At 53.9% G+C, this 12,776-nt stretch overlaps 2 protein-coding genes across 3 annotated transcripts; one reads left to right on the top strand and one right to left on the bottom strand.

Annotated features, from left to right (window-relative positions):
* Positions 1–2,953: 2,953 nt before the first annotated feature.
* Positions 2,954–4,069, bottom strand: TSSK6 (testis specific serine kinase 6). The gene has a single exon (XM_039228271.1). It carries the CDS (start codon positions 3,910–3,912, stop codon positions 3,091–3,093), a length of 822 nt encoding a protein of 273 aa, XP_039084202.1. The 5' UTR covers positions 3,913–4,069; the 3' UTR covers positions 2,954–3,090.
* A 176-nt stretch (positions 4,070–4,245) lies between these two features.
* NDUFA13 (NADH:ubiquinone oxidoreductase subunit A13) lies at positions 4,246–12,669 on the top strand. 2 transcript variants are annotated; one of them, XM_039228272.1, is made up of 6 exons: positions 4,246–4,858; positions 8,894–9,040; positions 10,449–10,527; positions 11,750–11,821; positions 12,184–12,253; positions 12,476–12,669. In XM_039228272.1, the coding sequence occupies exons 1-6, from the start codon at positions 4,765–4,767 to the stop codon at positions 12,593–12,595; spliced, it is 582 nt and encodes a 193-aa protein (XP_039084203.1). In that variant the 5' UTR covers positions 4,246–4,764; the 3' UTR covers positions 12,596–12,669. The 2 variants fall into 2 exon arrangements, with proteins under 2 accessions (XP_039084203.1, XP_039084204.1); XM_039228273.1 differs by lacking the exon at positions 8,894–9,040 and having other exon boundaries at positions 4,263–4,858.
* The last annotated feature ends 107 nt before the right edge of the window (positions 12,670–12,776 follow it).

Here is a 12,776-nt window from a genome sequence, read left to right as displayed (position 1 = left end):
TTCAAAAGTTATGCATAAAGTGAGACGATCACTGGTAAATTCTAATGTACATAAAATATGAGCCTGTTATTCCTAGGTGCTCCCCCCCCCCCCCTTTATCCCTACTTTGTCTTTTTTTGTTAAGACCTTCCTGCCTCTGGCCTGGGGTGGGTGATTGTCCTCTCCAACCACCACAGCTGGCTAGGTTTCACACGGGCAAGACACAGAACTGCTAGAAGACATCACAGAAGTTAAGCCCAAACCTGTCCCAGTCCACCTGTGACACCTGACTGGTGCCCCATGACCCAACACTGGCTGCAAGCAGCACACTTATGGGGCATTAGGGGCTCCAAATTCAGCCCTCAAGTGAGCTTTCACTGAGACAGGCACAGGTTCCTTAATTGGTCAGGGGTGAGTCTCAAGCAGCTTTTCCAGCCAACAAATGGGACAACTGCCCTGGTCCTTGAGGCCTTGTCCCCTCTGAACTGAGCCATACACAGGTCTGTGGCCATGGGGTAAGAGGAGCCCCAGGCCCCATTGCTCACACAGATTAAGGATAGAAAAAGGTGCATGCCATACCCCAGATACTAGGACCCCACCTTGTGGCAAGGGCAAGGAGGGAAAGAATGGATTGTCAGGGAAGAGGTGACTTGTTAGGACAAGTCTGGACTGAAGAGGAGGGGGAAAGTGGTACAGGGAATGGCAACAGCCAATGCAAAGGCTCAGAGGTGAGGCCAAACCTGGAGTCAAGGACAAGGAAGGCAGTGTGTCTGGACCACAGGGGAAAGGGATGAAGAAGTGGGTTTCATTCTGAGGATGGTGGGACCCTTAAGAAGGCTCAGGATGCCATCCTTTGATGAGCCACAGCCCTTCCCAACTTCCATTTCCCAAGGTTGTTCCCACTTCCATTTTCCAAGGTATGGTCCAGGCCAGAAGAGGCGCCCTTCTAGTGTGAACCAGAGGGGTTGGGTTTTCTGTTTCAGGTCAGATATGAACCAGACAAGACTAGCAAGACTAGAGGGCTTCCCCTCTCTTAGCCTCAGTTGCCTCATCTATTTGAAGGGGGTTAGGGAAGAGCTGGTACTTAATGCCAGGGCACCTGAGAGCCACGAAGGGTGAGTGAGGAGGAGCAGGGCATGGTCAGACCCACAAGATGATCACCCTCCTTGGGGACTGTGGTGTGGGGCTCCGATAGAGGCCAGCAGGATTAGGGCTTAGGGAGACATCTCACACACCCCAAATGAGAGACAGGTGCTGTCACCAAACCCAGTAATCTCACTGCAGCAAAAAATGATCCCCAATCTCCCCCAGGCTCTGTGGGGTTCTCTGTCCAGATACACACCTCTCCACCTCTTCTCCCTCCCTCTCCATTCCAGCCATAGACCTTCCTGGCATTACCCAAACACACCAGCTCCAAAGTATCTTGGGAACACTTCTCTGTTTCCAGTAGCTGATTCCTTCAGGATTCTGCTCAAATGTCTGCTTCAGTCCTTCCTTGGTAACTCGTCCTTCCCCTCATGCAGCTTTCTAGCACAAGTTACTATTCTTTTTTTTTATCTTTTTTTATTTTTTATAGCTTTACTTACATTTTTTTTAACAAATAGTTTATTGTCAAGTTGGTTTCCATATAACACCCAGTGCTCATCCCCACAAGTGCCCCCCTTTATGCCCATCTCGCCCCTCCCCCCCCACATCCATCAGTCCTCAGTTCTCAGCATTCAAGAGTCTCTCATGGTTTGCCTCCCTCCCTCTCCCCCACCATTTCCCCCCTTCTTCTCCCCCATGGTCTTCTGTTAAGTTCCTCCTAATCCTCCTATACGTGCAAACATATGATATTTGTTCTTCTCTGCCTGACTTATTTCACTAAGCATAACACCCTCAAAGTCCGTCCATGTAGCTTCACATGGCCAGATTTCATGGTTTCTCATTGCCATGTAGTATTCCATCGTATAGATAAACCACATCTAAGTTACTATTCTTTAAACGCCATGCACTTTTACTTGACTTTTTACTTGCCTCCTAGCTGAGGGCAGGGATGGATCCAAGCCTCTCTGCTAAGTCCCAGAGCTTGGCACACAGTAGGCATTCAATAAATGTATGAAGAAAGGACTGAAGTAACCAGCTTGCCCAGCAGACTAACGCTTTACCCTTGACTCTCCCCTACCCCTACCCCAAACAACTTTACCAAGGAAGGGCCCTTACTAAGAGTTTCCACCACCTCCCCAACTCCACTCCAGCCATTTCTGGTTTCAAATTCCAGCTGTGTTCTTGGGCAAACGACATCTGTACGGGCCTCAATCTCCTCATCTGTAAACGCTCAGTTTATGTTAAGGCAGGAGGCCGCCACCCCCATGCGGTTCCATCCTTAAACACTGGCAGGGGGCTGGGATCATTGCTCCCCAGACCAGCAATTCCATTCCCATCACAACCCTTGGGATGGGCCCAAAGCCCTTTCGAGTCGACTGAGGTTGGGGAGCCCAAAAATCTGGTTTGAATCCTCCCAATTCCCTTTTGAGACCTAGAGCAAGAACCTCAAGGAGACTTTTTCTACAATGGGGGCGCCACGACTGCCTTCCCCTGCAGGATGACTCCCGCCCCAACCCCGCCTCGGTAAAAGGGGGCCATTGCCAGAGGCAGGTGCGAGGAAGAGCGAGTTTATTGCAAGTTCCAAGGAGGCAGCTCCAGGAGCGCACCGTCCCTCACCCGCATGCACGGCTGTCTTGAGAAGGACGCCCTTCGCACGCGTCCACTCGCAGGTAGCTCCTCCAGGTAGCCACGGCCTGCCCGCAGCCATCGCTCATTCCGCGCTGGCGCAGTGCTTCCGTTTCCTCTCGTCCCTTCCCCTACCGAGGCCTTCTCTTGGGGAACAGAGGAAGCGCTTGCGCCCTGCCCTCGGTATAGTTGGGGAGAGGAGCTAGATTCTAAACAGGGGCGACTGCAGCCCCAACCATCCAGAGAAAGGAAAAGCGGGGCGGGGGGCGGGGGGGGGGAGGGGGATGCGCGTGCGCAGTGGCGCGTGTCGGCTTCGCGGGAGCACGGAAGCGCGTCTCGCACGCGTGCGCTGCGCTTGCGCATTGCTCACGGCGGCGGGATTGGCGGGAACCCGGGTTTCTAGCCGGAGTCCCCAGCACGCAGCCAGCCGTTGCGCGCTACCTGGCCCGCTGAGGGCCTGGCGGACGGGCTGAACTGCAGCAGTTCGGCGATCAGGGCCTTGCAGCGCTCGGACAGCTCGAGGCCGTCGGGGTAGAGAACGCCGCGCTTCTGGCGTCTGGGCAAGCCAGCGATGTCCGAGTCGTCGAAGGGCATGCAGCCGGTGACCATGACGTAGAGCACGACGCCCAGGCTCCACACGTCGTATTTCTTGGGGTCGTATGGGATGCCCAAGAGGACCTCAGGCGACGCATAGGCAGCCGAGCCGCAGTAGGTGGTGCTCAGGTCAGGATAGCCATGTGCCTGGCGGCCAAAGCCAAAGTCAGTGAGCTTCACTCGGCGCTCGTCAGGGCTCAGCAACACGTTTTCGCACTTGAGGTCACGGTGCACCAGGTGGTGGTCATGCAGGTAACGCACAGCCCCAGCGATCTGCGCGAAGAGGTCGCGCGCCTGACCCCCGGGGATGCGCCCGTTGCGCTGCACTGCCTGCAGCAGGTCGGTGGCAGCCGCCTCCATCACGATGTACAGCTTTCCATTGCACACCTCGATGAACTCGAAGACGTGCACGATGTGCGGGTGCCGCACGCCGCGAAGGATGGACAGTTCGCGGGGCAGGAATTTGTTGACGAAGTCAGGCGGCGCGCGCCGCCGGTCCACCACCTTGATGGCCACCGTGCCCTTGTACTTCTTGGACGTGGCCACCTTCACCTTGGAGTAACTGCCCTCGCCTATCGTGCGTCCCAGCTTATAGCCGAGTTCGCTCAAAAGTTTGTCGCCCGACATGGTGGCGCCAGGGGCGCGCGGGGAGCAGGAGGCGGCTGCTGTCGGAGGGCGGCCGGACTCCAACCTCGGGCCTAACCCATGGTGCTTGGCACCTGCACCCCCGCACCCCCATGTGCCCACTCCCGGGACCCTGCCGCTGCAGTGCCTTTTATTGCCCAGGTAACAGTTTCTGCCTTGTGAAGTGACTGTGGGCGTCACCCCGCCTTAGGGTGGGGGCCCCCTGGACCCCGCCCCGCGGGGCCTCCCAAAGGCCATCAGGCTTTGTGACTCATAATTGCTCTGAATGCTCCAGTTCCCATGAGAGACTATTGGCAAGGGGTCTCGACCATGGCTGGGGAGCAAAATTTGTGACTGGCACTGGGGAGGCTCCTCATGAGTCAAATATGAACAGCAGTCGTCGCCCAACTTCGTGTACCTTGACCTGGCCGTGTGAAGCTCTGGGCTGCCCTCAGTGACCCGCGATGGGGAGAAAACGAGAGGGAGCTTAACGGTGACCTGGCTCCCTCAGGAGCTTGGGGTCTCTGAATGACCTAAGCATAGCACCATGGCGAAGGTGTGAGTGAAGTCTTCTAGGGCAAGGGCCCGGACGACCGGACGAACTCCAGCCGTCTACACCGACTGGGCTAAGCCCCATATGGGAGAAGAAATAGAGAGGCCTCAGCTGCAGCCTGTTCGCCCAGATGATCCCTGAACCCATTCCCGGAGCTCTACCTCGCCGTAGAATCGCTACCCTAGTATCCTAGGTGCCCTAGTCCCGCCTGAGACATGCGCGGTACGTTCCGCCACACTCATCATGGCGGCGGCTGCTGTACGTAACTTCCGCCCGCAGCCGGAAGTACGGGTCCTGGGAGCATGGCCGCGTCGAAGGTGAAACAGGACATGCCCCCGCCGGGGGGCTATGGCCCCATCGACTACAAGCGGAATCTTCCACGTCGGGGACTGTCGGGTTAGTGCCTCACTGTGTGTGGGTGTCAGGGTTGGGGCTCCAGAGCGCCGCGGCGGGAACGGGACGCCCAGGAGGCTCGCGGGCCTCAGTTTCCGCTGCGGTGTGACGGGAGGTGGAACCGGAGGATCCCTTATCGCTTCAGTAGTAACGATGGTAACTGCTGCAGTTTGTCGAACGATTACTAAGCTTTGCTTTCTTAACAGAACTTACCGGGAGGTCCTTCCCACTGTTTCCATTTTACAGTTAGTTAAACCGCATAATTTAGCCCGTGCCCCGAGCCCTCGGCCACACTTCCGAGTGGGGAAACTGAGACCCGGGGGAGGCTGCACCCAGGGCCATCCAGAGTAAAACTGGTTGCGGAAGCCGGAATATTGAGGGAATTTAGATGTTCCTCTCTGGTAGTCCCTACCTGTGAATGTCCCAGGAATATGTATTAAGTTTTTCAGATGTTTTAATAACATTTAAAAATTTTGTTACTGGGTTCAACACAGAAAAATGTAAAAAAAAAAAAAAAAAAGTAGAGGGGCACATGCTTTGCACCCAGAGTTAACAGAGAAATACAAACTTTTTAACGAGGGTAAATACAGTTCTCATAACTCTTGGAACTTTACATTTAATATTATGCAAATATGCCTCAATTTTTAAAAATTATGGACTTGGTAAAAAAAAAAAAAATTCAGCCATTGGGAAAGTTAGTATCAGGTAAAAACTCAAGCTCTTCCCAGCCCCTTCTTGGCTTTTTTGTATCCCAGAACTGAGGTTGGCAAACTTTTCCTGTTAAAAGCCCGATAAATACTTTATGCTTTGGGGGCACCTGGGTGGCTTAGTCCTTAAGCATCCAAACTTTGGCTCAGGTCATGATCTTGCCATTTGTGAGTTCGAGCGCCACATCGGGCTCTGTGCTGACAACTCAGAGCCTGGAGCCTGCTTTGGTTTCTGTCTCCCTCTCTGCCCCTCTGCCCCTTCCCTGCTCATGCCCTGTGTCTGTCTCAAAAATAAATAAACATTAAAAAAAATTTTTTTTTTAAATTTATGCTTTGCTAGCCAGATGCTCTGTGTCCATTGCTGCTGCTTTTTTTTTTTTTTTTTTAAACAACTGTTTACAAACCTAAAAGTGTTCTTAACCCAAGGATCATTACAGAAACAGGTTACAGTCTAGATTGGCACCACATCGGCACTTGACTCATCCTAGAACAGATTGAACAAATACAATGTGGTCTAAATGTCTTCATTTCTTTCCTCAAAGTATAACTTCACACCCAGGCCAGTGTACCCCTCAGGTGTATGGCATGAAGTCTGTTTATACATGCGCACCTGTGTGACCTGTATCCAGACCAGGCTGCAGAAGGGTCCCAGCCCTAGGTCCTCCCTGGACTCCTCCTAGTCAGCATCTCTCTCTCTCTCTCTCTCTCTCTCTTTTTACGTTTATTTATTTATTTTGAGAGAGAGAGAGAGAGAGAGAGGACGGGACAGAGCCCATTGTGGGGCTATAACCCACAAACTGTGAGACCATGACCTGAGCTGAAATCAAGAGTTCAATGCTCAACCAACTGAGCCACCCAGGCGCCCCTCTGTTTTATTTTTAAGTCACAAATGTGTCCTTAATTCCAGTCCTCTTCCAGTTAATGACACACTAGTGCTTCTATAAAATTATCTTTGGTTGGGCCTCTTGGTTACACCCCTTCACACCAACTTGCATTGTAGTGCATGCAAACCCATCCCATCTTTCCTGGCTGCAGAGGAGTGAGGACGAGACCCTTCTGGCCGCGTGGTCTTTGTGTATGTACCTGCATTCACTAACCGCCTGTTGAATGTGCACATGGCACTGAGCCCTGTCTGGAGCTCACAGCCTATCAGAGGAGATAAAAATAATCACACCAGAATTTCTCATTTTGGTAAGGCCCTAGATAACCAAGGCCTACTTTAGCCTACTTTACCCAGGGTGGGCTGAAAGGACATCTCTGAAGAATCCCCAAGGTGGCGGGAACAGCAAGTGCAAAGGCCCTGCTCTCCATCCTGCGCTCCATCATAATCCTCTTTGCTGTGCCCCTCCTGCAGCTTTGCTTTTTGCTTTTGAGCCATGTTCCCGTTAGTCCTACCTTCCCTTGCTCCTGTAAGGCACCCAAGCCTGGCACCCACTCCCCTTTCTCTGCCTAGATCACTTGCCACTAGTGTCCTAGACCATGCCAAGCTGGCTCAGGCCACCTTTAATCTACGCTGTTCCCAAAGTGACTGCTGCCCTCATCTTTTCCACACTGCGCTCTTCTCTCCACTCCCTCCTGTGCTCAGTAGGTGGCCCTTTATTTTTTTTTCCTTTGTGCCTTTAACATTTTGATTGAAATTCACAGACCAGACCATTCACCTGTTACATGTGTACAAATTATTGATTTTGTAGTCTATTCTCAGTTGCATAACTCTCCCCAGGATCTAAGTTTATAACACTTCCATTACTCTGTTGTCCAAAAGGAGACCCCGTGGACAGATCAGTCCCTCTCCTCCCTCCCTCAGCTGCCAGCTACCACCAGTCTGCTCTCTGTCTGGTAGGGATTTGCCTGTTCTAGACATTTCGTAGAAATGGGTCCTACTCTGTGTGGCCTTTGGTGTCTGGTTGCTTTCACTCAGCAGGGTTTTTTTTTTAGTTTTTATTTTTAGTATATTTTTTTTAATGTTTGAGAGAGAATTTGTGAGAGAGAGAATATGTGAGCAAGAAGGGGGGACAGTGAGTGGAGTGGTAACTCCACATTTAACATTTTGAGGAACTGCCACACTCTTTCCAAAATTGTACTGCTTTACATCTCTCCCTACAGTGTTTGGGAGTTCCAGTGTCTCCATGCCTGGACAACACTGATTATTTTACTTTTTTTTTCTTTCTTTTTAAAATTCTAGTCATTCTGGTGGGTATGAGGTGGCATCTCACTTTGGTTTTGATTTGCATTTCCCTGGTGACTATGTTGAGCATCTTTTCATGTGTTTATTGGCCATTTGTATAACTTTCCAGGAGAAATGTCTTCAAGTCCTTTGTACTTTTTTTTTTTTTTTTTTTTTTTTGGTGGGGGAAGAGAGAGCTGGAGAGGGGGCAGAAGAAGAGGGAGAGACAGAGAGAATTCAAGCAGGGTCCCCAGTATTAGTGCAGAGCCCGATGAGGGGCCTGAACCCATGAACAGTGAGGTCATGACCTAAGCTAAAATCAAGAGTCAGATGATCTACTGGCTGAGTCACCCAGGTGCCCCTGTACATTTTTTAAATTGGGTTGTTCATCTTATTACTGGGTTTGCAGAGTTCTTTATACGTTTTGGATGTCATTCCCCTATCAGCTACAGGATTTTCAAAGACTTTTCTTCCATTCAGCTCCTTGACAGTATCCATTTGTGGCACAAAAGTTTTTCATCTCCTTGAAGCCCAGTTCATCTATTTGTTTTCTTCTCATCACTTGTGCTTCTGGTGCCAATGCTAAGAAGCCATTGCCTCATCCAAGGTCTCAGAGACTGACTCATCTGTTTTCTAAGAGCTTTATAGTTTTAGCTCTCAGTTTGAGGTCTTTGATCCGTTTTGAGTTAATTTCTGTGTATGGGGGAAGGAAAAAGGACACTTTATTCTTCTGTGTGTCATCGTCCACTGATCCAATTTGCTGAAGGACTGTTCTTTCCCCACTGAATTGTCTTGGCATCCTTGTCCAAAATCAATTGACCGTAAATGTGAGGGTTTATTTCTGGACTCTCCGCTCTGTTCCATCGATGTACGTGTCTATCCTGATGCCGGGCCACACAATCTTATTGTGTACGCACAGCTGTGTGTTAAGTTTTGACATTGTGAAGTGTGAGTCCTCCAACTTTGTTCCTTTTCAGAACTGTCTTGGTTAATTTGGCCCCCTGAATTTCACAATCTGCTCCTTAGTTTCTGTGGGGCTGGTAAAGGGGGAAGGTTGGGATTCTGAATGTGGGGTACTGCACTGAATTGGTACCTCAGTTTGGGGAGTGCTGCCATGTGCAGAGTGTTCAGTTCCAGTACGTGACCCCAGGATGTTTGTTTATTCAGGTCTTCTTTCCTCATGGCCTGCACCCCCTTCTGGGCACATCCCTCATCAGCCTCCACCACCAGACGGGCAGCTCCTGAGGCACAGACCCATGCGGAGGGTCTGGGGTGTCGGCCTCGCCACTGTCAGCAAGAAAGAGCTGCACCATTGTAAAGGCCACCTTATTCTTGGAATTTATCTCATGCGGGGGCCCACGTGGGTGCAGGTGTGAAGGTTTCCATGAGGACAGCCCAGGCCTGTGCCTTGGGGCTGGGTCAAAAGAAGAGGCCCCTGGGCTGCTCTGCAGCTACTGAAAAGAAAGAGGCAGCTCTTCTAAGACGCCCCTGCCAGCACTGGCGGTCTCCCGTGTGTAAAGAGCCACAGGTGCACTGGGAGCTGGTCCGGGGCGCTGGGGCCTCTCCAGAGAGGGTCTGCCTCTGTGCACGGGAACCGGGGTGCCCTCGTCCTGCCTCCTGTAACATGGAAGGCTCATCTAACCAGTTTCTCATGCATCTCTGGGTCCAGCAGAGGTACCAGAAAAGCCCTGTGCTGGAGCGGAGCTGCAATAGAAAGACGAGGACCAGGACAACAGAGACATGCACCAGTATGGAGCAGGGCTGGGACTCCCGGAGCCCCTACTGTGCACCCCCACAGGTTCTAGGGAGTGGCCTCCCCCGCTATTTAACTGGAATTTGACCTGGCTGAGCTTGTCAGCTTTGCCCAGCAGCCACAAGGCCCGTCCAGGGAAGAGATCACAGCTCAGGAGATGAGAGGGTATGGGGTGCGCCAGTCCCAGCCAGGACCCAGGCGGCTTGGGCCTCCCTGAAGACCCCAGCAGGCCCACGGCCTGTCAGTCAGAATTATAGCACAGGGGCCTCCTGGTGTCAGGAAATATTCCTGGCAGCCTCTGTCCCCTGGTGCCCAGGCAGGGGGCTTGACCCTTCTGGGCCAGGAGGCAGCAGCACCCCCGGGAGCCCAGGGGTGGCTGGGCGGCCCCTGCAGGGCACTGCCTGCCTCTGGCAGCCCCTCCCAGTTCCCTGTGGGCAGCACTCAGAGAAGCGGCCCAGGCAGCCAGGAGCCACCATGGAGCTGGGCCCAGCTGTAGACACTGTCCTTCCCTGTGGAGGCACCTGCTGACTGCAAACCCAGCAACCCTCTAGAAGGTTGTGGAGCTGGGGCCGCCCAACCATAAACAGCAAGACCTTCGGGCCCACCCTGTAAGCCCCACCCACCCTGTACCTTCCAGAAACTGTGGCATGGGGTGGGGGGTGGGGGTAGAGTTGTGGCAGCTGCCTGGCTGCAAGACAGGTGAACGAGAGTTGTTTGCAATTGGGAAGGACGGGGTCCGAGGGAAAGGGCAGGTGGACATTCCACAGAGACAAAAAAATAATCTGAAGAAAGACGCACTAGAGATGGTACTGGCCATTTCTAGGAGGGAGTCACTAAGACTTTCACCTTCTCTCGCGTCCACATTTCCGGTGTGTTTGTACGGCAAGCGGATTGTGCTTCATGAGAAGAAACTACAAGGGGTGGCCTTTCCCCAGGGCAGGTGCTGAGCTGCTGCCCCTCTCCCCGCAGGCTACAGCATGTTTGCTGTGGGCATCGGGACCTTGCTGTTTGGGTACTGGAGCATGATGAAGTGGAACCGAGAGCGCAGGTAGGCCCCGGGCTGGGGAGCAAGGGGTGCACCTGTGGACTTGGTGTCCCTTGGGGCCCTTCATCAGCCCCTCAAAGCTCAGGAAGTATGGGCCCTCCAGAAAGGAGTGGTAAGCGCAGAGCTCTTTGCCAGGTGTTTCTCGGCCTCCGCTGCTAGGGACCCGAGGGTCAGGATGAGGACAGCCCGTCGGGGAGGGGAAGGGGGAAGGGCAGGCTCAGGACATGCTCTTTTAGTGGGTTTTTGTCAGCGGTAACCAGGCAAAGAGGACAGTAAGGGCTTAGAAACAAGCCACGCAGCACAATGGCCGTGCCAGCCACATGGGGCCTGAGGGACCAAGGCAGATGGTGGCCTCCATTCAGACTCTTGCTACCTCTAAAGCCAGCAGGATGCCCTGCCAGGTGACCCCTTCTCATTGGCCCCTTACTGGCTGGGCCCCTTTGCCCTGTCCCACCCTGTGTTAATATGTCATTAGCACCCCTTTGAGCTCATTTGCCCCCCCCCCCCTCGAAGTCTGGGAATCCCCGAGGGTGGTGCTGGAGAAGGCCCACCTGTGTCAGGTGCTCAACTCTGTTGAGGGAACTCAAACCAGGTCTAGCTTCCCAGGATGCACCACCCACGGGAGTATGGACACGCTGACAGCAGTGTGGGGCTGTGGTGGGGGCGGGGATGCTCCTCTGGGTTTGGGAGGAGGGGAGGAGGAATAGGGGCTGAAGTTCATCCAGACCCTTCCCTGTGAGGCTGTGAGATTCCTGGTGGTGAGGGGACAGGGCCAGGGGCCACATCCTTGGGTGCCACCCCCCTCCCCCCGTATAGATGGGGCTGGTGACTTGGAAGATGCAGAACTGGGCTCACACCCCAGGGTTATTTTGACAGGAAGGGGATATGGTTTTGTAAGGCCCAGAGCCCTGTGTGAATGTCCCATCCCCTGTCCGGGGTTCACCACAGTCGTCAGGCCAGGGCTATTTTTAGGATTAAAAAGTAAAGTTTTTAATTGAAAGGAAAATGCAAAGCCATCAGTCTTGTGGACCAGTGTCTGTGCCAACTCATGTGCCCATGCCTCCCACTTCTCATCATCTGGTGGGTACAGCTTACTCCCCAAACCCTGCCCCACTCACTTGCCTCTCTGCCAGCCCCTCTCCCTGCACGTGACCCTGAGTCTGAGGCCACATCATCTCTCCCCTACTCCAGCCTCATCTGATCTGTCGGTTTTGGGGCTTCACAGGCGCCTGCAGATTGAGGACTTCGAGGCCCGCATTGCGTTGATGCCACTGTTGCAGGCAGAGAAGGACCGGAGGTGGGGCTGCTGGAACCAGAGTTGGAAGGTCACAGGCCTGAGTGTCCCAGCCTGCAGTGCAGGACATGGCCAGAATGCATTTGGGGGCTGACAGCTCTGTCCTGGCATATGTGGGGCTGCTGTCACCCTTGGAGAGGGTCCCACACTTGGAGACCCAAGGGCTAGAATGGGGAGGCTCCCTGGAGGAGGAGACATTGAGCAGGACAGTCAGCGTTTGTAGGGGGAGAAAAGGACCAGACGGGTTGGCACCTGCTGGGCTGGAAGTGGCAGGAGGTGATGTGATGGGTGGTGACAGGGAGGGGGCGGGCAGGGATTCCTCGGCTGCTCAGGCCCGGCCCCCACCTCCCATTCCATCCACACAGGGTTCTGCAGATGCTTCGGGAGAACCTGGAAGAGGAGGCCATCATCATGAAGGACGTGCCTGACTGGAAGGTGGGCCCTGGGTAGGGAGGGCGGGGCTCCAGGCCCGCTGCGGGAACTCGGCCTCCCGGGAAGACCTGGAGCCCAGAGGGGTAGTGGGGGCCGGGCGTGAGGAGGGGAAGACAGCAGCTTGTGCCGTAGGCACGGTTGTCACCAGGCCTGGTGGGGTCCCAGTAGGCAGTGGGGCCCTGAAGGGGTAGCTGCCCGCCCACCCATACCCCACTGTCCCCACAGGTGGGCGAGTCTGTGTTCCACACAACGCGCTGGGTGAACCCGGTGATGGGCGAGCTCTATGGGCTGCGCACGAACGAAGAGATTCTCAACAGCGCCTACGGCTTCATTTGGTACACGTAGGGGCCGGCACCCCTCTGACTACTGGACCCCTGCGCCCTCCCCCCTGGGAAGAATAAATGCTCTGGAGACCTGTTTGCCTGTGTCCCAGCGACTGAGTGACGGCTAGTGGGGCACCATTGGGTTACACGTGGCCTGGGGATACAGGGTCTAGATCTGGGGTCTCTGCCGAAGATGCCAGGTA

Source organism: Hyaena hyaena, unplaced genomic scaffold (assembly GCF_003009895.1).
Source record: "Hyaena hyaena isolate Hyena2069 unplaced genomic scaffold, ASM300989v1 scaffold_30, whole genome shotgun sequence".
Lineage (NCBI taxonomy): Eukaryota > Metazoa > Chordata > Mammalia > Carnivora > Hyaenidae > Hyaena > Hyaena hyaena.
This window is presented reverse-complemented; position numbering and strand designations above follow the sequence as displayed.